General features: G+C 35.7%; 1 protein-coding gene across 4 annotated transcripts in view; it reads right to left on the bottom strand.

Moving 5' to 3' along the window:
* LOC144970195 (uncharacterized) overlaps positions 1–24,000 on the bottom strand; it is a 172,408-nt gene that overhangs the window by 144,091 nt on the left and 4,317 nt on the right. For 3 of the 4 annotated variants that reach the window (XM_078909583.1, XM_078909585.1, XM_078909586.1), the window contains exons 2-7: positions 22,217–22,300; positions 20,820–20,870; positions 17,944–17,990; positions 17,459–17,531; positions 11,305–11,386; positions 9,062–9,155 (exon numbers count right to left, since the gene is read on the bottom strand). In XM_078909583.1, coding sequence (XP_078765709.1) covers positions 9,062–9,155; positions 11,305–11,386; positions 17,459–17,531; positions 17,944–17,990; positions 20,820–20,870; positions 22,217–22,300 — 431 coding nt within the window. Of the gene's footprint in view, positions 1–9,061; positions 9,156–11,304; positions 11,387–15,179; positions 15,233–17,458; positions 17,532–17,943; positions 17,991–20,819; positions 20,871–22,216; positions 22,301–24,000 lie in introns of those variants that run through there. The other variant, XM_078909584.1, reaches the window with a different exon arrangement.

The following is a 24,000-nucleotide window of genomic DNA, read 5'->3' as shown; positions in this document are numbered from 1 at the left end:
TTTTTGTAATATCGCCTTACAGGCCTCATGTCTCGTCCTACAAGAAAAGTGTTGCTGTTGGCTAGGGCCCCCTTGTAAAGCGCTTCGAGCAGGTTTAGTGGATATTGCGCTATAATGCTCAAGTTCTTTTTAAACTAATTTTTTTTTTCGACACACAACGACATTACCGACCAGGAACTCACTTTACACTCGAGTGCAGTCAGTAACAAAATGTGCTAAAAGAACTTTACAGGAGATCCAAAACCAGTAGCAACATTCAACATGTTGGGTGAGGCACTATGCCTGAGTGGCGCTATTACAATTTCTTTGACAGACAACTGTAACTGGCTAGTTATTTATTTTCCATCTGGTTGGGATGAGAGATATATGAGTAAAGAGCCCTTTCTAAAGATTCAACATACAGGAAAACGGCAGAGAAGTCGTGACGTCACACCTTCAACTCTTCCGATTCCAAACCCATTGAAAGTGTGTATAAAAACCAGTCCTTCCGATGACTAATAATGAATAGGTTACATTTTGAACCATCAGGTTGGCATAACTATTTTAGTAGCAGGACGTATAGGCAGATTCTTAGGATTACGGGAGGATGGGTGATCTTTATTGACAACCACCAGCATAGATTTATACCATAAAATAAAATGCCACCGAACTGAAACAACAGGATCAATTACACAAGGTATTATCCAGTCCTTCGGAAGAATGGTTTTACACTTCCAATGGGATTGGAACCAGATTTTTTTTTACATCACACGTTTGTTCCCTATTGGGGATTGCCTTGTGTCAATGATTTTATGTGGTGTATCATTATGGTTTCTTTCATAGTCATCACTGTTGTCACCGGCATCGCGATCATTGTATTATCGTCATCATCACTGTTAAATTGTCATTATTATCGTCATCATTGTTGTAATCATGACAGTTATATTTGTTATCATTGTCATCATAACCATAACCACCATCATCATCATCATCATCAAAATCAACATCGTTACACCATCTGCCTTTGTTTATTATTCACAAGTAAATATAAATGGTGCTATCTACGAGGGCTCTTTCATAATTAACCGAAAAATGCCTGTAAAATCCGCGTTTTTTATGCTATCAACAAAATTCTTGCACGTGTTCATACCTTGACGTCCTTCATTTCTCTACGTAACAGCCAAGTCTGTCGACACACTTCTGCCAACGCCGCACCATGGAATAGATACCCTCTCGGAAGAAATTTCCGTCAAGGTTTTGTAGCCATTTCCGCACATGGTCAACAAGCTCTTCATCGACATCAAAGCGCTTTCCTGCCAGCTCACGTTTCAGTGGCCCAAAGAGGTGATAATCAGATGGTGCGAGGTCTGGACTGTGTGGTGGGTGTGGCAAAATCTCCCATCCATATTTCTCTAGCCAACCTTGCGTCACTCGTGCTGTGTGGGGTGTAGCGTTATCGTGTTGCAAAATGACCCCGTTGGTCAACTGCCCTGGGCGCTTTCTGCGAATTGCCTCCCTAAGCTTGTCAAGAGTTTGGCAGTACCTTGCAGCATTGATTGTTTCTCCAGGTTGTAAGGTTTCGAACAGAATAACACCACGACGGTCCCAGAAAACAGTTCCCATTATTTTCTTTGCTGACCGCATGACTTTGAATTTCTTCGCGACAGGTGAGGATGGATGTTTCCATGTCATCGAATCTTGCTTTGTTTCTGGGGTGCAATGGTGCAACCAAGTCTCATCACCGGTGACTATGCTGTCAAGAAAAGTCACATCGTACCCTAGAAAGTCTCCGCCGGCGTTGGCAGTATGCCCGTGAACCCTGCGTGAGCTCTTGCTTCTTCTCAAAAGTTCCCTGCAGATGTCCAATCTTTGTTCTTTATGATTGTCTGTCAATTGCTTAGGAACTCATCTTGCGCTGACTTTTCTGTAGCCAAGTTCATCAAATACAATTCTATGGGCAGAAGTTTCCGAAATTTCAAGACTGCTTGCGATTTCATGAAGTTTCAACCTCCTGTCTTGACGAATAAGCTCATCAACTCGCTTCACATTGTCTTCTGACGTCGCAGTTATCGAACGCCCTCTCCCTTCCCTGTCTGTCAAGTCGGAATGGCCGGCTTCAAACAAATTACACCAGTGATAGACTTGTGTACGGCTTATAACATGCTCACCATATACACTCTGAAGTTCTTTATGAATTTCGGTAGGATTCAGACTTTTGGCGTTCAAAAAACGTATGACAGCTCTGATTTCCTCCTTTGACCAAGTTTCAAGGTGGGCCGCCATCTTTAAAATCGTCTAGAAATTCATTGTGCAAAATGATGCACTTCATAATTTCTGGGAATATCCGTAAGGAAATAAGGAATATCATGTCGTTTACAGAATTAAAAAATCTCCACTGGTTGCTGAGCAATGGGCATTTTTCGGTTATTTCTGAAAGAGCCCTCGTAGTTATATGTTGCTCCAGTAAATATACGAGATTTGTGTGTGTGTGTGTGTGTGTGTGTGTGTGTGTGTGTGTGTTCCGTTGATGCATTCGTATGACAAATGAGTACTTTCTAAATAATTTTGTATCGAAGTTTTGCATGCATGGTGTGTATGAGTTTCATACGCGTGTGCGCATGTTTATATACACATGTGTAGATACAATGTGCAAGTTCCTAGGATTAAAGGCATTTGTCAAAATAAGGGTTATTTAAATCGATCAATATTTGAGGGACGAATTTTCTGGGCAAATATTTAAATACGTGTCCTTTCTGGAGTACGGCAGTAAACTGATTAATAAAGGCATGTATGTAACACTGTGGGGCCGATGGTATCCGTAGTTCACAAGAATTGACCGTCCTCCTAAATTCTAATTCAAATGTGTATGTGTATGTGTTTGAGGTGGGGTGTGACAAAAAACACAAAAGCTAATCAATCAATTCAATGGCACCCATACACATACACACACATTACACACACACACACACACACACACACACACGCGCGCGCGCGCGCATTCTCTCTCTCTCTTCATCTCTTATTATGATCTAAAGTGTTACATACATTCTTTTCGGGTGCCCGGCAAACATTTTGTTCACTAGAACCCGTAGTCAACATGACCACAAAGTCCTTGTGATGACCACGGGTGGCCTCTGGGCAGGATTACCTAATGGCCATACCGTAGTACATCCCTGGGTGGGTAACGTGCCCCGAACAATGCAACAGCCGTTATGGTAGTAAAAAAAAAAATAACTGATTGATCGGTCGTGTGTCTCGATTTGGACACTGGAGCTTTTTTCATAAACATTGACCAAAACAGGCGTTTTATATCATTATTCATAGCTAGATTAATAGCGACACTCGTGTGAAACAATGGTTATCGCATTCTCAATTGAGCCAAATGTGCTCTGTTTATTAGTATCATTAACTCACTAAACCCGAACACCGACTATCACAGTATATGACTGACTACTTTTACCCCATCATTATTTAGGCCTCTACATTTTTCTGAGACAAACTCCATACATATTATTAATACTACTGTTTTTAACAACGATTTCGATGTTTTTTAATGTTCAATTCAATTCAATTGATAAAAGGTCTTTATTGTAGGAAATATTCAGCAATATAACCCAGACTACATAGTAATAGAAAATAAGAAATAAGAATATAATACTAAATACTAGATCTTGGTGATCTTTCTCCAACACTATAATACATTGATCTAGTTGACTGTAAAAATACATCGACAAGTAAACAAGCTCTCCAAACATTTACTCCTAAACTCTCACACCATCTCCGATTTTTTACTCCCTTTAGAACTTAAAAACAATTTTCTTAGTGTCAAATATGGAAAATAAAATTTAAAGGCCCGTTTAAATATATATTTTAAAAAGCAAGCTGTAAGTTAAGAAAAATAGCAGCCAAAACATTTACATTTTATACCACCCCACAAAGATATACGATTTTCAAATTGGCAAATTGTTCCACAACTCCACAGCGCTATATTTAAAAGATCGTTTTCCGAAAGAGGTAGTTATGGTTTACATGATATTTATAGTTGAATAAAATGATGCACAAGCCAAATTGCTTTTAGATCGAGTAACTGAGTATTTTTTTTCACGGAGTTAGAAAAAGACCAATAAATCTCTTGGGAGAGTTGACAGAACGGAGGTAGACTAGGGCTAGGATTGAGTGGGTTAATAAAAAGGCGATAATACATTTTATGTGATCATCTATGTTGGGGAATTCAAAATTCAGAGACGCATGATAATATAATGATCAAGAGATGATGAAAAATGAGTAGGTGTATTGGCTACATCGGCAACAAAAAGTAAATGACTGGTGTTGAGGACAAGTGGGTTATCCTTTTAAAACTCATAATAAACGATGTTCATTCTCTTTCACTAATTTGTAAAGGTTAAAAACGTTTTAATCAGTAGTCAATGAGTGTTTTTATGCTAACCCTTTTAATATCTAAAAAAAAAAAAGGAATCGTCTTAAAAAAAGAGATCTCTGATAATGTAAAAAAAAAAATAAATTAAAAAAAAAGGGGGGGGGGGGGGGTCGCCAATATTTGTCCTCAAGTCCGTTCCAAGTCCCGTGCGCACGGAATATCGAAAATTCCTCCAAAGTTATGAAATGTGGTGCCGTGAATTTTTGCATGCGGGCTTATATTTTAAGCGACATTACGAATTTTGAATACTGATAGTGATATACCAAATCGTTTTCTCATAATGCCGAATTCCTATGATCTGTTCATGGTTTGCAATAAACTATGACAAACTTTTAATGTTTACAGTCATGGGGTGTTGATTCTCTTTCTCGTGGGGAAAAATATTCACAACAAAGTTGCATTCAATGGCGTAGCTTAGCAAATAATTTTGGGTTGTTTCAAATAGTGTAACAATAGATATTTAAATGTACTTAACAGTGTTGAACAAAAAAAAAAGCTAAGCGTTTATAATTTATCTCTCCCCTGGTGAATAACAGACATGTAATATATTGGACGACAGCCCGTTAGGTGCTTATACGTTTTCTTGGCAAAGACAGCCCGTTAGGTGCTTATACGTTTTCTTGGCAAAGACATTAATGTAAAAAATGAGCAAGGGGTGGGGTGGGGGGCTGTGTTCCTCCGAATTTTTACGCCCGTCTTCGATGACACAAAGACATAATCTCTGACCAACTGTTGAGCCAGACAACTTTGAAAGCCCGCACAAGACATGTCACGAAAACCCACTGGTCATCGAGCACAGTACGTGTTTGTCATTCTTGAATTATGTTCACTGGGGAGGGGGGGGGGGGGGGGGGGGGGGGGGGGGCTGGGGTTTCCTTTGAACGTAATAATGTGAAACATCCCTGAAGTAAACTTCTTTAATACCAGATTCCATGTAAGTGTTGTAGAGTATAAGCGGTTTTCAAATATAAGAGGTGCATTATTAAAATGGCATCATTATTAATTTGACATCTCCACTCTGAAATCCTGGTTGTGGGCAATCTAATTAACAGCATCGCTATTCGCCGCACGACATGAAAAAGAACTCTGCGCGTTGTCTCTGGAGAAATTGTGACAAATTTGCATGTTTACTCCATATTGTTATCCGTTTTTTTTATGAATGTAGATATCACAGCAGCAAGCTACGCCTCTGGTTTACAACTATTAAAATGTAACAGTTGTTTTTGTCAAGTGTGTACAAAGTTTACAATTTACTGTGTCGTTTTGAATTCAGGGTTGTTAGTGAGTAGTGCACATGAATCTCGTGAAAAGTAAAGCCCTAATCAAGCCTGTGGGGAGTTGAGCGATCGTAATCACAACAGAATTCACTGTGTATAGATAGAATGCGCTTGGCCAAGGAGTTCACAACATTGCCATCCGGAAGTATAACGGACCAACACACAAACTCTGTGTAACCATGAACTTTTAAAGTCTGGTTAATACAGTTTAGTGAGAACAACTCACAAACGCGGATGGCAAAAACAATAACAAAGGCCTGAGTGACGTCATCTTCGAACTATCTATAATATTGTTAACGTAAGCCCTCCAAAAGTTAACTCATCCAAGACCCTTCGTTTTTTATATACCGTAAAGAAGAAAAATCACAAAAGTATGTAACCAATGAAAAGAAAATAAAATCGGCTTGCGTGGTCGTCGTCCACAAGGACATGCAAGTACAATTGTAAGGATAGAACTCGGGAGATAAAGGAAAGCAGAAAAAAAAAAAATTCAATGAAGCACCTTTATAGTTTTGTTTGTTTGTTTTTGTTTTTGTTATTGTTATTTTTTTGTTCGGGTAAGGCTGAGAATTTGATTTTGAGAAAAGGAAAGGGATAGAAGCAAAACTTTTAAATATCCAAACGTTTGCCATTATGAAACCTAACTAACAAGCCCTCCCTCCCTCCAGCCCCCCCCCCCACCACTTTCTCTCTCTCTCTCTCTCTCTCTCTCTCTCTCTCTCTCTCTCTCTCTCTCTCTCTCTCTCTCTCTCTCTCTCTCAGCTTCCTTTTTTCTTCCATCCGCCATTGTATAGAGGGGAAGGGGTTCCAAACAAAATAAACACATAGGTTTGAGGAGTTTGATATCCATCAGAATGCTCTGACTGAGGCATTAATCAAATGCAGCACCTCAACAGCTAAAGCACAATGCACGGATGGTTGTCCTTAACTGACAACACTTCTGGAAGCCGAGGTAGCTTAATAGAAAACTGCCCTTTTATCTGAGGTAGCTGACCACGGCTTCCAGAAGAGTTGTCAGTTAAGGACAAACATCCGTGCATTGTGAACAATTAGCTATATTATAGCAAATTTCCATAATTGACCCAGGGGGTTCCTTTGAACTTAATAATGTGAAACATCCCTGAAGCTAAACTTCTTTAATACCAGATTTCATGTAAGTGTTGTAGAGTATAAGCGATAAAGTATAAACGATTAAGAAAAGTGCCTTAACAGAGGTCTGTTATGAAAGAGACATACATTGCGCCTTACAATGTTTCAACAATTCCCTCCAGATTTCAACTTCTTAATGCAAAACGCCAGTTAATATCCCTTTATATTCAATGCCTATAGCCAGGTATTCATTTACACCCGAGTCCACTGAATTTATGTGTGTAAATTACCAGAACCAAAGACAAAATGCCAGGGTGGGATCTTTTACAGTCATTGTTACCGAACGGTCCCATTGCTTGACTTTAGTGACATAATGAGATTGTGTCACCGTCACTGAGTCATTTCTGCAGTGCTTTCAAAGTGTGTAGAATTAAGTCATAATGTGGTCAATTATTACCCCCTAGTTACGGTACATCCGATTTCAGATTCAAATGAGATTGTGTCACCGTCACTGAGTCATATATGCAGTGCTTTCAAAATGTGTACAATTAAGTCATCTCGTGGTCAATTATTACCCCCTAGTTACGGTACATCCGATTTCAGATTCAAATTTAGGCAATTGTCAACTTTGACTTTCATTTTACATATACACTACTACGGGGGGGGGGGGGGGGGGGGGGGGGGGCGAAGTGGCTGAGTGGTTAAGGCATTGCACTGTGATCCGGAAGATCCCGTGTTCAAGCCCAGCTTCAGACGCTTTCTTTTTTTTTTCCTTGGGCAAGATTATGAACCCCCAATTTGCTCACTTTGTACAACATGGGTGATTCCTGTTGAAATCAGACATCTTGTTTGATGAATTATTTATATTCCTTTATGGAATGCCTAGGCTACGATATCTTATGATGTCGTGGCGGAAGAGCACGAATTAAAAAAAAAATTGTTTAATACACTACTGGTAGACATTCTAGGGATCACCTGGACAGACCATATGTCCAACAAAGAGATTTACATAAGGGTTGTCTCTCTGACAGGATTACAGGAAATCCTCTTAAAAATAGTCAAAAGAAGAAGATTGTCTTGGTTTTGCCATGTCTCTCGTCATAAGACATTAGCAAAAGCCACATTGCAAGGGACCCTGTAAGCAGATGGAGAGGACGGCAAACAAAAATGCTGTTTGGCCAATGATAAGAAATGGACACTGGTGCATAGCCCAAAATAATGAGGAAAGCTGAAGACAAATCTTGATAGAGGCCCGTAATACAAAATTATCTCTCATGTCTCCTCTAGGACCAACTCGGTCAGGTAAAAGGGGTGAGATGAGGTGACTAGGAAATAATAATAATAATAATAATAATAATAATAATAATAATAATAATAATAATAATAATAATAATAATAATAATAATAATAATAATAATAATAATAAACGAGCTTTTATATATCATAATATCCACTCAACATGCTCAAAGTACTTTACAAGGGGTCCCTGGCCAACAGCAACACTTTACATGCATGAAAGGACATGATGCGTGTTAGGTGGTATTACAATTTTTTCGGACAGAGACAAGGCTGTTAATGGCCAGGCACTCATTTTACACCTTACTATGGTGAGAGAATGTGAGTAAAGAGCCTTTTCCAAGGACTCAACAATGTGCCGAGCGAGGCTCTAATATAGGACCTTCTGAACTGAAAGAGAGTGTTATACCACTACATCAGCTCCAGGTGAAAGTGGGATTTTAGTATTGTGACATTGAAAAATTGAATGAGAAATAAAGACCCAATACATCAATCTGGTATTTTGTCAAAGTGAAACAAATACATTGAATTAAGCAAACCAATCACCCCCCCCCCCCCTCCTTCATGAAACAATATTCATTCCCTAAAATAACATTAATATCTTCACGAAACAATATTCATTCTCCAAAATAACATTAATATCTGATCTCTTCCATAAATTGAATTCGCTTTTCAGTATCAAGTACTCTAACAGATAATGCCAGTTTGTGGAAATGCATCACAATTGTCCATATGACCCAGTTTTAAGAAAAGTGCCTTATCAGAGGTCTGTTATGAAAGAGACATACAAGAGATTTTTTGCAGGATAAAACGACATTCATTTTCTTAATAGGCTTTAATTAATGTTAGAAAACATTAAGCTTGATAGAAAGATCTTTCTAAAGCCACACATAAACAAAAGCAGAATAAAACAGTGGCCAAGACAGCTGTTTTAAAAAGCATGCTAAAACATAAATATAGAAAACAACAAGAACTGACTTACTCCCTGAATTTCTTGATATGTAAAAAAACAACAGCTTCTTCTGACTCTGGTTCCATGCCAAACACAGTGTGATACAATAATTCATAAAGCAATGCTGTAAAATGAAAAGATTAAAAAAAGATTAATATAGGATATTACAATATAATTCATGTCTAGTCTAAACGGTTAGTTAAAAGTGAAAATTTTGGAACATTGCATCATACACTAAATCTATCACAGATTTCTTTCTAAAAGTAATATCTAAGCTTTATTTCAACGAACAGGAAAATAAACTTTATAATTCGTAATCTCCTTTATTTCTGAAAATGAATTTAACTACTGTGTGGCCAGATAGACGTGGGCAGTGCTTTTCCTAAGTTTTGAGTATTCTTTTATGAATTTAATTATAAATTATACTAACCTTTATATCGATTTGTCTTAAATATATATTTGAACTGGCAAGCCACCATATTTTAAAATGTTTTTCTATTGTAAAAACGACGTTGAAATCAATGGTGTTTAAGCATAAATTTTTATAATATCCAAATTCCTATGTGTAACCAAAATAATTAAATTCAAATGAAAATTTGAAAAAAAAAATAAAATGAATGCCATCTACAGGAAGAACCAGAACAAGAGCGACATTCTGACGTTTTTACTACACATAAGCAGATCAATAAGTTGAAAAAGTCAATAACATTAAAATGCTCTCTCTGTTGATTACACTATTAATAACTTCTAATATTTAATATTAATATTCAATATTGCCACGAAAGCCATGTGACATCATCAGGTCCTTTAACCTACTTCACATAGATAAAATAGTATTTACAGCGAAAGTCAAATTTAAAGCATATCCTCTATTTTTCTCCATTATTATCAATCTTCATATTTCCATTACAACCAACTTTGTGAGAATAAACATTACTACTGTAATTTTTTGTTTTAGAAAAAATGTTAATTCTTTAAATGTCATTGACCATAAAAAGGTGCACTTTGTATTCAGCCTGTCAGTAAATAATCAACAACTGTCAATTGTTAGCATTTTATTACCTTTTGTGGCTGATAGACCTCTCACCAAATTTCAAAGCCATAATTCTGTCGCTTTAGAGACATCTCCATTTATAGATAGTATGAATTTGACGTCACTCAGGTCTGTTATTGCTTTTTGCCATCCGCGTTTATGAGTAATTCTCACTAAACTATATTAACCAGACTATAAACGTTTAAGGTTACACATAGTTTGGTGTATTGGTCCATTATACTTCCGGATGGCAATGTTGTGAGCTTCTTAGCCAAGCGCTCACTACCTATAAATAGTATGCGCTTGGCTCAAAAGCTCATAACATTGCCATCCGGAAGTATAACGGATCAACACACAAAACTGTGTGTATCCATGAACGTTTATAGTCGGGTTATTACAGTTCAGTGAGCATTACTCATAAACATGGATGGCAAAAAAACAATAACAAAGACCTGAGTGACGTCATCTTCGAACTATCTAGACGATATATCCTCATATAAATTCAAAGTGCTTTAATCGAAACAAATATAAAGAATTTGAAAGAGTCTGCACCAAAACAACAAATTTCACCATATCAAACAGCTTCATGTGTAGAACTAAACTCACAGATGACCAAAAGTTTAAGTAATCATATATTAAATACTGACTGCTAAATAGGTTGCAAATGATGATTTGTTTTCTGCAGAATTCAAAACTTGACTTACAACTTAGCGATATAAGGAATTCAGAATAAAACTCACCAAACAATTTAATTTTTAATTACTATAATTTTAAATAGCATGTTGATTCCTTAAATAACTATCAAATTTTTATCATCAGGCAAAAAATGACATGCTGCACCAACATTACAATAGTCAATTAATACCAACTGGCATGGTTTGTATGATGTTATGGTGATGTCATGACTGAATCAGCGTGTAGATCTGTTAGTGTTAGTTGACAAAAAGTTACATTTAAGCCTCCAAAGAAGAAGAAAAAGACCGCATTTCTAGGCTATGTTCAAAGTTTTGATTTATCTTTCTTTTTATATTCAAACAGTTATAATAAGCAAAAATCTCAATTAGCTCTGAATATCCTTTTATAGTTACTACAAATTGGTTTAAAAACCATGTAAAATATCTAAAATCAGATGATAATTTAAATTTTGAATCAGAATTTTTTTTAAACGCTGCCCATTAATTTCTGGCCACATAATAATGCTCAAATCTTATCAAAGTCTCAGAATAAGTTTTAAACTTACATTGACACAGGGCCAAAGATTGCTGAAAATCCTTGGAATGAATAAGATCATAGTGTCCATCCCCTGTGTAACACAAGTGAATCTGTAAATAGAAAAAAACCCAAATAATTACACCGTTTTCAACGAACCAAAAGACAGTTTAGACAGGAAAGACGAAGACTATTTTGGGCACCTGTGGTGAGTTGTCACTTGGCTTATTTTAATTATTAATATATATATGAATTTTCTGACAATTTTCATTCTGTTGCTCAGATGATGTGGTATCTTCCTTTATTTCAAAGAAAACAGAAAAATGATATACTTTCCTGATAGATAGATTATGGGACATCTTTTTAAAGGTCTCGATATTTCATATTTGGGAACAAAGACAAGAGGTGACACCTGACTGCCTAGTTTGTATTTATTTGATTTCGTTTGGTATTGATCTGTAAGACAATTTAATCCTTTATAGAAAGTTGTTATTTAGCACTTGCTCTTACTTCAAGATGAGGTAATAATCCTAATTGTGAGTAAGTTTTACCCCTTATGAATTAGTAATCAAATGTACAATATCTTATCATATACTCTTCCGTTATTCATAATTTTATAAATTATTTAAATTTAATGGTGTGGACCTCTGACAAAACGACAATCAAGAGTTGGTTCAAATAGGGTATTGTAACATTTTTTTCTTTAACCATTTTCGGACAGCTTAATGCTTTTAATTTGAGAAAACCTGGGACGGAATTGCCTTCTTAAAAATACATATATATCTGCTGTCCATTCAATCTTGTTATCAATAATAATTCCAAAGTATTTTACACATTTAGTTTCTATAAGAATTCTGTCATTATAAAGTTAGAATTTATTGACTAGGTTTTATTCTTTATTTTCAAAACATGGCATGTATCTAGTTGGATTTTCATATTCCATTGCTGCAAAGTGTCATTGCTTTTTAAAATGTTTTTTTTTTCAAAACTTTGTTATCATTTTTAGTGTTTAAATTTTTCTGTGCAAAAAAGTATCATCGCATCAGTTTATCAAATAAAATTTGTTCCTGAAGTCAGATGTTTATCAATATCATTAATATACACTTTCAAGAATGCAATAGCCCTAAAACTGGTCACTGTACGTAAAGTATATAATCAGATGAAAATCACTTATTTCTTGAAATTATAAATTTTATAATAAAAACAATTGAAACAAAACGCACACAAAACTTTAATTTAATTTTTAACTCCCCCCCCCCCCCTACCAAAAAAAAAAAAAACAAAGAAAAAAAACAAACAAGCAAACAATCAAAACAAAAAACCCCAACAAAATTCAATGACAACATTTTGATAACTGTGTCAACCGGTCAACATTTTGTATTTCAATCCCGACCATTTTCGTTTTGCGTTGGATTGATGAACAAATATTATAACGGCATGTAACAGAAAACCTGTTCCTTGACAGAACATCATAAATATTCAAGATCTATATTCTTTACCCCTGATATTACAGACCTTTCAAGGGGAGCTAACAATGAAAAAAATTCACTTGATTTGTGTGTTCTTATGGAGTAGCACAAGTTTTTAACTTCTGTCAATTTTCTCCTTCTAATATGTAATTATTTCAATGGTTTTCTATCGAAGGCAGTAGCAGTAAGTGAAATTGTTTTGAAGGCAGCAACAGCAGTAGCAATACCAGCAGCAGAAATAGAAGGAATACAGAAAATTGTGACGAGAGCGTTAATGTGCTAACAAAAACCCAGTAGAAAAAGGTCATACACTCAGTGATAATTCATCGATAGTTGCAGGTATTTTAAGAGTCCAAACGTTATATTAGACATCTTTCTCAAAAACAAAAGGAAACGCAACGATCTAGAATGTCAGAAACAGACAAACTAGTGAAATTTTAAGTTAAAAAAAAAATCTTAAAATTGACAATGTAGACTTTGTCCTATTTTTTTATATATGGCGGCCTCGATTTGCTCCATCTGCCTATACCCAGAGAATTAATTTATTTCCCTTATACAGTAATTTGTAAATTGGTTCCCACTAAATGATTAATATTTCACACTCACTGATTAATGTTTTTTTCCCTACTGACATCATGCACAGAACAAGCCGATGAAATGTAAATATTAATGCATTATAGCTGATGTATTGGACATATTAGTACATAGATTATTCTTTATTGTTTACAGGCTTTAAACAGCATTATTGACATATTAGGTCATTTAAGCACCTATATTCTTTTTTAATGTTTGCAAAATTTTAGAAATCAAAGTACAACCATAAGACATCTTTTAATAATATCTATTCATTCCCTTACTTTTTCAAAAAACATCTAGCTGTTTAATATAATATTTTTGAACAATTTCCTTGGGAATGTGCACAGGAAATGAGTTCAAAATTTCACAGGAGTTCAAGAATACTTTTATTGTACCACTCCAGTGACCTCAATTTACACTAATTGTTTTTCAAATTTAATGATTTGACATTAAGGATTATCTTTGTGGTCATCAAAACCTATTTTTAGTAAAACCATATACGCCCAAGAGAAAGATATTTCTTTAACTTCTATATTTTTTACAAAGGAGAATGGGACTATTCATATTGTAAGCTATAGTAAAATCAGGTTTTTCCCAAAACGAAAGGTGCATAATAATACCTATCTCTGCATTTTATTAGGCCTGTAACTAATCTTTTCAACATTGTTGGAGATTTTGTTTTTACCTTCAGTTGCCTCAACAGACGTTAATAATAGAAAATAAAAATTATGCCCGTCGTCTTAGCATTATACATGAAAGAATATAGAAAATCCATCTATGTCAATAGAAATCACCCACATTGTCCAAAGTGAGCAAGCTGGGGGTTAATAATCTTGCCCAAGGAAAACAAAAAACAAAAGTGCTTTAAGCCGGGAAGGGAAGAATTTTTTTTTGAACACATCTTTTCATTATAATGTGCTCTAATCCCTGTTTCTTATTGAATTACTGGACTCGATATTTACTTATACTTGCCTATACCCGTCTCAAATTTCTGTGAACGTGACATTTATTTGATGTTTCATATCTATTAGATGGAATTGTAAAATTATATATTTTTCACATGGAAAGTAATGATTCGCTTACTTTAAGGTTAATTCTTTGTCAGACCCGCTAAATTCCAGACGATGTAAACCATTCCAAGATTAAGCAATATATTTAAGAAGCTACCCTGAAACATCTACAAGTCCCACAATGAGACCACAGGATATCCAGCTGGAGGGTACCACTATAATGGCTACAAAATAACCATCATATACTGCCCACATTTAAAAATGAATCATTGGATTGTTGTTCTTCATGATTCGAAGGGTTATGATTAAAATCGTTTAATACATTATTATATCGTTATCCGTTTCAGAAAGTGAAATGATTGAAGAATAAAATGGCATAATGTAATTTTTGGTGAATACCTTAAGACTGGCCCCCCGGAAATATGCAAAAAAATATCCCAAATTATGCGGGGGAAAAAGACAAATTATGCAAGGGAAATAACAAATTATGCAAAACAAGAAAAAAGTAATAAATCGCTGTCTAAATTTTTCCATTGCTTTATTTACATTTAACCAATTCAAAATTAAAGAACTACAACGCAAATTCAAAACTTAATTTTTTGTTGTAGCACAGACAAGCTAGATGTCGCAGAGACGTTGTGCTAAGACTCCTGTGCCTGTCTGACAATATCAGATTGTAAACAGATAAGCTGCGCTCAGCATCAGCGCTGTTGATCGTGGTGTATATGTACCACTTGGCACAAGCAGCCAAAGCGGGCACTTCATCAGAAATGGACTGCCAAAAATGTGGCACGTCAACAGAAGAGGTGATGGAGTTCTTCACCGCGAGGGGCCCAAGCTGCCGGGTGTACCTCTTGATCTCCTCCTCGGGCACAGTTTTCAGCTTTGTGAGGCTCTCAAGTTGATCCCAAGGTGGAGACAGGAGCAGCTTAGCAGGGTAGATCTCAAGAAGACAAATCAAATCGTACACTTGGAATCAGGGTTGCCAGATTAATTTCAGGCATTCTGCCAACTGGATTTTAAAAATCTGCCAAATACCACAAAACTCTGCCAAACCGTACTATTTATAGTACCCCCTTTGAAAACTCATCAGCTTTATTAAACAAAAAATTCTCAAGGCCGATGTAATATTTTTTTTTATTTCCCAAGTTAAAAAAAAAATCACTATTACATAAAAATTGCCATGGAAAACGTGGAGTAGACCTATACATTCATCCCTAGGCCTCGGAAAATAAAATCTGCCAAATTTCTGCCAAACTGATTTTTCTCTGCCAGACGACTTCAAATTCTGCCAAAAAAATAGGACATTTGGCAGAAAATCTGCCAAATTGGCAACCCAGCTTGGAATTGGAATAGCCTCCGTTTAAAGTTAAAGGGAAGTCACTGTCACGTATTTGGGAACATCGGACTTTTTCGGTTTCATTTTTCTTCATACAATGGTCATAAATTCACGCTAAAAACCATATTTTGCATAATTATGCGGTAAAAGGTGAATTATGCGGCCACATTGCGGTAAGTGACAAATTATGCGGCCATACTGCGGCCGCATCGGTCGCGTTTTCCTGGGGGGCCAGTTAAGAATTAAACACTTTTAAAAACAGGCGGGAAATGATAAAAAATTGAAACATTTACAACTCACTTTCAAATTTTCTATTAACGTGTGTGGTCATCACTGAAATCCAAACAGGTTTGTATCCTTCTTTGCAATGATTGAATTGGTGTCTGTATAAATCTCTGGGGGGTGGCTTTCCATTCCACGTGCAATAGTAGTCATTCAGAGCCATTTGGCCCATGAAGTGGGAGTTTATCCCAGTTTCTATACTGTGAAACAGACAATAGCAATTGCTTGCTATCCTTTGGATAGGATGCTAGTCTTTCCATCAGATTTAACAAACCCAGCTATCCAATCACTATTGGGTGGATCGGGAAGTCAAAAAAAAATCTCAACTGCACCCGGGATTGATTTTGGTCCCTTTGCATGAAGCAAGTGCTCTAACAACTGACCTATCGGGACCCCCATTTCACGTGCAGAGCATGCACCAATTCAGGGATGGTATTGATGACATGATTGTTGTATACACTATTGCCAAGCTATCCCAGAGACATATCTGGTGAATATGGTGGCCAGTCCACGAGGTCAAAGTTTTGTTGCCAAATAATATCCATAGTGATTCTGGCAGTATGTGGACAAGCATTATCCTGTTGAAAGTTGAGAAGGTCGTTGTTTGCCTGAAACACCGGTATAACGATTGGTCTGATGATCTCATCCAGATACACCTGGCAGTAATTCATTCTCTAAAGACATGTGGTGGTGTCCAATGACGGTAGCGGATACCTCCTCACAAGTGAACATTGCCTCCTCCATAGCAATCTCTCTCAAGGACACAGTTTTGGGCAAATTGCTCTCCCCTCCACCTCCATACTTGAATGTGTCCATCAGGCTGGCTAACGTTAAATCTGCTCTCATCTGTAAACAGAACAGAGTTCCAGTACATTTGGATCACATGTGTGTTGCCGGGCCAAGTTGAGGCAACGTTGTCGAAGTTGATAGTTCATCAACAGGCCCAAATATGGTCTGCGACACATAAAGCCTGCGTTCCTCAGTCTGTTGCGGGCAGTACTTGGGTGTACCGGGCTGAAGATGGTGTAACACACTATATTTTCATTTAAATACAATTTCTTACTTACTTGCATCACATGACCTGCTTTAATCATAACATACAGAATAACAGTGATAAGTAGTGATAAGTTGTTATTCATAGCATTGGAATCACATGAATTACCACTGAAATGTCATTACTTCACTGTGACATATTTCACGTATTTTAATAATTCGTTTTTAAATGTGGGCAGTCATTTTTTTTCAACCTAAGAGTGAAATAATATGATTTATTTTCACAAGACACAAATCCATTTAACTGATTGCTTCTCAGCAAAGGACTCCAAACAAATCCTAGGTGAACTCATTTGGTCCCACCCAAGAACAAGAACAAAAAGATGCATAGAAAGGACAAAAAGGGGGACAGGAGATAACAAGACTGTGAACCGATGAAGTTTTCGTCAGCTTAAGGATGGCCAATATTTCACCCACCACATTTGCAATCAAGATATGACAAGTCCTGGCTCTTACCTTATTGTTAAAGTTGTTTTGTGTCATATTGAATTCTTCAAATGTTGAAGGGTGGTAGATAAAGAAGTCCATTCTGTTGAAAATGATAAAAAGGTAACAATTATAACCAAAAAAATGTTATGTCTTTTTCGCTTTTACTGATGATTCAAAGATAAATACAAGCTAGTCTTTAAAATCATAGAATAGAATATATTCCCAATGGGTATTGAACCTTCTTAAACTAATGTACCTAACACAAGTTGGAAAAATTGAATACAGTATTACGAGATTTTTCACATCTAAAATGCCAGATCAAGCAAGTTTTCAATTCATGTCCGCTTCAGATTACTTTCATTGATTATATTTTGAATGGAGACATTTTCTTTTATAACAAAACTATGTAGAAATGAAGAAAATTGTTTTATTTGTCATAAACTGGATGACTTGGCACGTGCTGACAATCGGGATCGGCTAATGTCTCCAGTTGGAAAATATGTTACAATTACCTGTATATCCTTGACATAATGATCATTTCCAAATGGCCTGCCGATCTCTGTTGAATAAAAGTGATGAAAATAAAATAAATATGAAACACTGCTGGCGAAAAGGGACTCAGAAATTTTCCTCATTTATTACAGTCCCATTGATGTCATTTCTTGAATTGCTACATAGGTATTTCCAATTTTTTAAATTAACATACTCTTAGAAAGACATACAGCTTTTGATAACCAAAGTATGCCAAAAAAAAAAGAAGATAGATAAAAGAATAAATAAACAAACTAATAAATAAACTAATCAATTTATTAAAAAGTAATTTATCATAATGCATAAACACCATGGGTTTGAACCATTACTATAATAACAAAGGTCGTTGGTGGACTCAAGGACTTGAGTTAAGAACAGCGTCTGAAAAGAGTAGGACTGCCAAGTATGGTCTATCGACGTTTGGGAGGTGATATGATTGAGACCTATAAGTCCACACATTGCTTGTACGCGACTCAGGATAGGCTGTTCACAGTAGACAAAAAATTAGTCACCAGGGGCCACTCACATAAACTTCTGAAACCCAGAGTTGCAACCACCCTTCGACAGAACTTTTTTACACAGAGAGTTATTGAACGTTGGAACGCATTGCCAGCAAATGTCGTTGAAGCGCTGAGCGTCATTGCTTTCAAGAATAGCTTAGATGCTGTGATGGAAAGTTATATGCATAGTGTAGAAGTGCCTCCCACCCAAAATAGCTATGATCAAAAGATCAGTAGAGAAAGTGTAGTGTAGGCTAGCCCCTGATCACAAGATCAGGTAGGGAAATGCATAAGATCAGTTGTGAACAAGACATTCAGTGACTGGAAAGACTCGGCGACAGGCCAGTGGCCTAATCAAACGACGTTGATACCTTCTATTCTATTCTATTCTATAATAATCATTTGGGGAGGGGAGGGCGGGGAGCAATGGCAAATTGCTTGGGCAGGCTATTTGAGTTTAAAAGTTTTAAGATGCAAAGAATACTCATCAATCATTTTATTAGACAAACAAAATGCTCTTTCTTGTTTAGATACTAGTGATTGGACTCAGTGGTGATCACCTATTAACCCACCTTGGATCAGCTCACTTTGCGTAAATATCATATACCAACATTTGTCATTTTTTAAAGAATTAAAAGCATAATTTTAATGCTTTTTTTTTTTTTTTGGAGACCCTGCTATTTTTCACAGAATATACATAATTGAAAAATAAAGTTTTAATAAAAATATTTTCATTATAAACTAATTGAATCAACATTTGGTTGTCTAAGAGTATGTTTTAATTTTTTTGTTAACTATATGTAAACAGTAAAACAAAACAACTAAATTTTAAAAGAACCAAAAAAAAAAAAAAAAAAGGCAGTGTCTACGTGCACGGTAACCGGTAACCGGGCACCAAGCCTCAGGAACTACATATAAGGTAGCTCCAGTAACTGGTTTGCCGCTATAATACAAGCAATGGATGGACCTCGCTCAGTGTGTGTGTCTGTGCGTGTGTGTCTTATTTTTAAAAATCAAACAATACTATTTAACCCAGTACAGGAGAGATTCAAGGTTACCGTGTATAAATGTTACCGTGTACGTAGATCCTCAGGCTAGGTGTCCGGTTAATAACGAAAGTAATGATACCAAAATATCTGCAATAACGAAAATAATGATACCAAAATATCTGCGATATTCCTCTTTATAACAAAGTTATGCATCTTTAATTGAACCCCCCCTAAAACTTTTAGTAAAAGCGAACGGCAATTTCCAGTCATAACTTTCTTATGGGCGGGTTGGGTCACAATTTGACTCCCACTGCTACTGCTCAGTAAACTGCCTAAAGTCACTGTGTATGTAGACACTCCAAAAACAAAAGCCTGTCTATGAACCAAATATTACAAGATAAAAACAGCCATTAACCACATATTGAGAGAAAATCAGACAAGATTCTGCCACCATAGGTCTTGTACCAATAAAATTGCAACCTTACGGATCATCATAGAAGAATTACTTGATTGAAATTCTATTCTATTCATTAATCTTATAGACTGAGATGGCTTTCGACAGTTTAGTATTGTGAAATACTATGGCATTACAGATAAGATTATATCAGTTATTAAAATTTGGATAAGGATATGTCTTCTATGCCAATGAAAACATAAACATAAAATTTTATGGGATATAGTGGGACATAACTGAATCTGAATGTTATTCAAAGTTGTCTCAATTCTGAGTTTTTGTATTTGAGGGTGGAAAGAATTGTTGAATGTGGCAGCCATTGTTGGTGTTTAAGCTGGAGGAGTTTGATGATCTTAATTTGAAAGTCTCTAAATCTGTTATGTTCATACATGCTTCTGGACCATTCTGGACCACCATTCCAGTCTTTGAAGGGCGGTATGCAAATGAATAATTTAAGAAGTTTTGTTTGCAGATTGGCGTTTTAGTGTTTTTGAGTGGGCTTTAGTTTGAATGCGTGAATTTCATTGTATGTCTAGTTGTTCTGGTGAGATTGCCGTCATTTTGTTTGTAATCTTGACTTGTTATTTCAGGCACAAGTCCATTACATAATGTTTTAGGATTTGGTTTGGTACGTCCACTTGTTTCGTGTGTGTTCTTTTCTGTTTTTAAATAGTTTCAGCACTCCATTTGTTTTGATTTCTAGTTCTTCTATTTCAGGATAAATCTATATTATTTTATGAAGAAAAATATTTAAATGCAGCTGTCATGTTTATTTTTCTACATTCATAAAACAGCTGAAGGGTACATTTTAAAACAAAAATGATTAGCTCTACTACCAAATTGATTTTTTTTCCATCACAGCCTCTTGATAGTAAGTACATTTGCAATAAAATGTAATAGGATAGGTTACTCACCTCATGATTCTTTAATTGCTTGATAATATCTTTGATATTTTCTAGCATGAACTGCAACAATAATAAAAATGCTGCGCATTAGCAAACTTAAATAGCAATATAATTATATTATAGAGCCCATTGATACAACCATCATATCTTCAATGATTTAACTATACAAAATAGCAATTAAATGTGATGATATAAATACATGTGAAATTATTGATTTAAATAAATGCCAATGTATGATAAATCTCATGCAAAGGAGGTAGTATAATGACTGTCCCATAAGAATACCATTTAAGCAAAGGCTGTAAAGAATACAATAGCTCTAAAATTTCTTATTCATGCAGCTATGAGGATTTTGAAGTGTTTATACCGAGGACCCAATCACCTGCATATCTATCTGTCCATGTGACAATGGAAATAGACCGCATCAACTTTTACTGATTTTCAACATCTGAAAATTTGTATTTAACACATTACATTATGTTTTAAAGCACAAGTCTACAATTTTGGGGAGTATAAAAACCTAATCACTCATCTAGAATCCTAAAACTTGAAACGAAAAAGGGCCACAAAACTAATATGGCACTGCTTTCGATTAAATGGTGGCTTAATGTTTCTACATATCCAAAAAAAAAAAAAAAAAAAAAAAAAAAAAAAAAAAAAAATTTAATTGTCTCCATTGTCGGCTGATCATGATGACTGAATGGATTCTACAGACCTCCAGTAAAAATTATCGGTGTCGTTTGTTACCCTCCAGAACTTTTTATGTTGACTTTCAGTCCTTTTACATTGTGATGAAAATGTAAATATACTTTTTTCACCTTACTATTTTTTAAAATCTATTTTATCCGCATTATAAGGCTCTCCAAAATAACTGCAAAAATGCAAAGACTGCTGCTGCTTGAAGCTTGATTTGAACAAACATTTTGAGAATAATAATGAAATGAAAACTGACATTTAGTAAAGATTTGTACAATACTGATCCACATTTACAATTGATTAACCAAAATTTATCATCATCCTACAGCCAAGGGTCTTTTTTTAAAGAGTTTATTTTAAATCCAGACCGAGTGGCCTATGTGTGTGTGTGTGTGCATGTGTGTGCGTGTCTGTGTGTGTGTGTGTGTGTGTGTGTGTGTGCGTGTGTGCCGTCTGATAATAGACTGGGTTGCCTAAATATCCAAAACCCTACCTTTTGATTACAGGTGACCTGATAAATTTACTTACATCCTCTGCCTATGATTTAGTGCATTAATTAGGAATGACAGTGGAGTGAATATGGCTTCAACTTTTTAAAACTTTAAAGTCGGTAAGCTTTTAAAGGTTCTATTTTAAATACATTTTTTGTCTATATTTTTATTTAGATAAATAATTTCAAAGTTTCACACATAAACAAAAGCTTCACTAACCGGCTGATACTCAGTGGTATGCCTTTCCATATAGTCCAGACAGGTAGCCTTAACACGCTCATGGTGACACTGAGTGAAGAAAAGCTGAAATAAATGGAAGACAACAGATTGCAGTTATCATAACGTATTGATAATAATCATCTAAAGGATAAAACTATCTAATTAAAATAGTAGATACCGTGATTTCCCTTTTAGTTTTTAAGCAATGATCAACCATCAGACAATTTATGTAACAAACTTTGAAACCTTTTTGCGTTTTAAAATTGTTCCAACATTTTATTTATTTTTCTAACTATAGTAAACAAGAGTCATTGACCACAATGTGTCATATCACCCTGGGGGTACAAGCCTATTAAATGTAATTCAAGATGTAAATTTGATGGTTCACAAAAGCAAAAAAGAAACTATATTTACACGTTGATCAAACAACAGGAGACTCATACCACAAAGATATTACCTACTATTCCTTCAATTGATATGGCCCTAACTACTTTGATTTCTACTTAAAGTGACTGCATTGAAAGATATTGAATGAAAAACGTAAAATGTTAAATGAGGCTGATTTCTGAGTAGATCAACTCGTGCTTTATGGTATTAAATTAGAACTTGTTTTGTTTTGTTTTTAGGGGTTTTTCAATGCTCACAGCCCTTCTATATCATTTCAGCATTTAAAAATGAAGATAGATGAATCAAAATATTGAGAGACAGCAATGAATCACCACAGAAAAAAAATGTACGGCAAAGGAAACTAGTTCAACATTGATCAAAAAAGGATTCTAGAGCAATGTCTCCTTGTAGCTAGTCCATACTATTGCAACTTCACCATTGAAGATAGATGCAACATTATTATTTACTCCCTACTTCTGTGACAGAATTTTTATTTTCTTGCACAGGAATTGCATTTTTTTCTACCATCACTTTTTTGGTAAGGTCACATAGGAAGAAAGCTATCCAGTAGTGTATGTTATTGGAAACCCCATAATATTTTGCAAGAAGGCTCTAATAGTGACTATGTCAAAAGTCTTGCTAAAGTTCAATATACTATTGCTTCTGTCAGTAAATGGGCGGGAGGTGATAGCCTAAATTTGTGAAACCCATTTTTTAAAAATGAAAAAAAAAAAAATTGAGCTTTTATATAGTGCAATATCCACTAAATGTGCTCAAAGCGCTTTACAAGGGGTCCCTGGTCAACCGCAACATTTAACATGTAGGACGGGACATGCCGCCTATTAGGCGATATTACAATTTTTCGGACAAAGACAACGCTGTTAACGACCAGGTACTCATTTTACACCGGAGTACGGTGAGAGACTGTGAGTAAAGAGTCTTTTCCAAGGACTCAACTATGCACCGAGTGAGGCTCGAACCCAGGACCTTCCGATCCGAAAGCGAGTGTCATACCACTAGACCACATAGCCGCACATTTTTTGCCATAGGTAATATGTCCTTTTCATCCTCCTGAAAAGACTGATAGCCTTAATAACCCCAGAAAACACCAGCCAAATATTATCTTTCAACTAAGAACACAACAAAAACTGCTCATTAGTTATCTAAGTACAATTACAAAAGACACATCCTCCTAGTGTTCCTTATGTCAACATCCCAATGAAACAGTGGCACACCATTTGTTTGAGTGTCAACCTCTTAAAGACTTCAGATGCACAGTACTCCCACTAAATCCATCCAAGCATCTGTAACCTAGAACAACTGCAAAAGACATCTAACTTATACATCATGCATGATGCAAGACCGAAGTACTAGAGCTCAGCTGGTTGCTGGCTTGT

The sequence above is a fragment of the Berghia stephanieae genome, chromosome 4 (assembly GCF_034508935.2).
Source record: "Berghia stephanieae isolate SIO BIC M18660-M18661 chromosome 4, UCSD_Bste_1.3, whole genome shotgun sequence".
NCBI lineage: Eukaryota > Metazoa > Mollusca > Gastropoda > Nudibranchia > Aeolidiidae > Berghia > Berghia stephanieae.
Note: the sequence above shows the minus strand (reverse complement) of the source record. Positions and strands in the feature narration are given on the sequence as shown.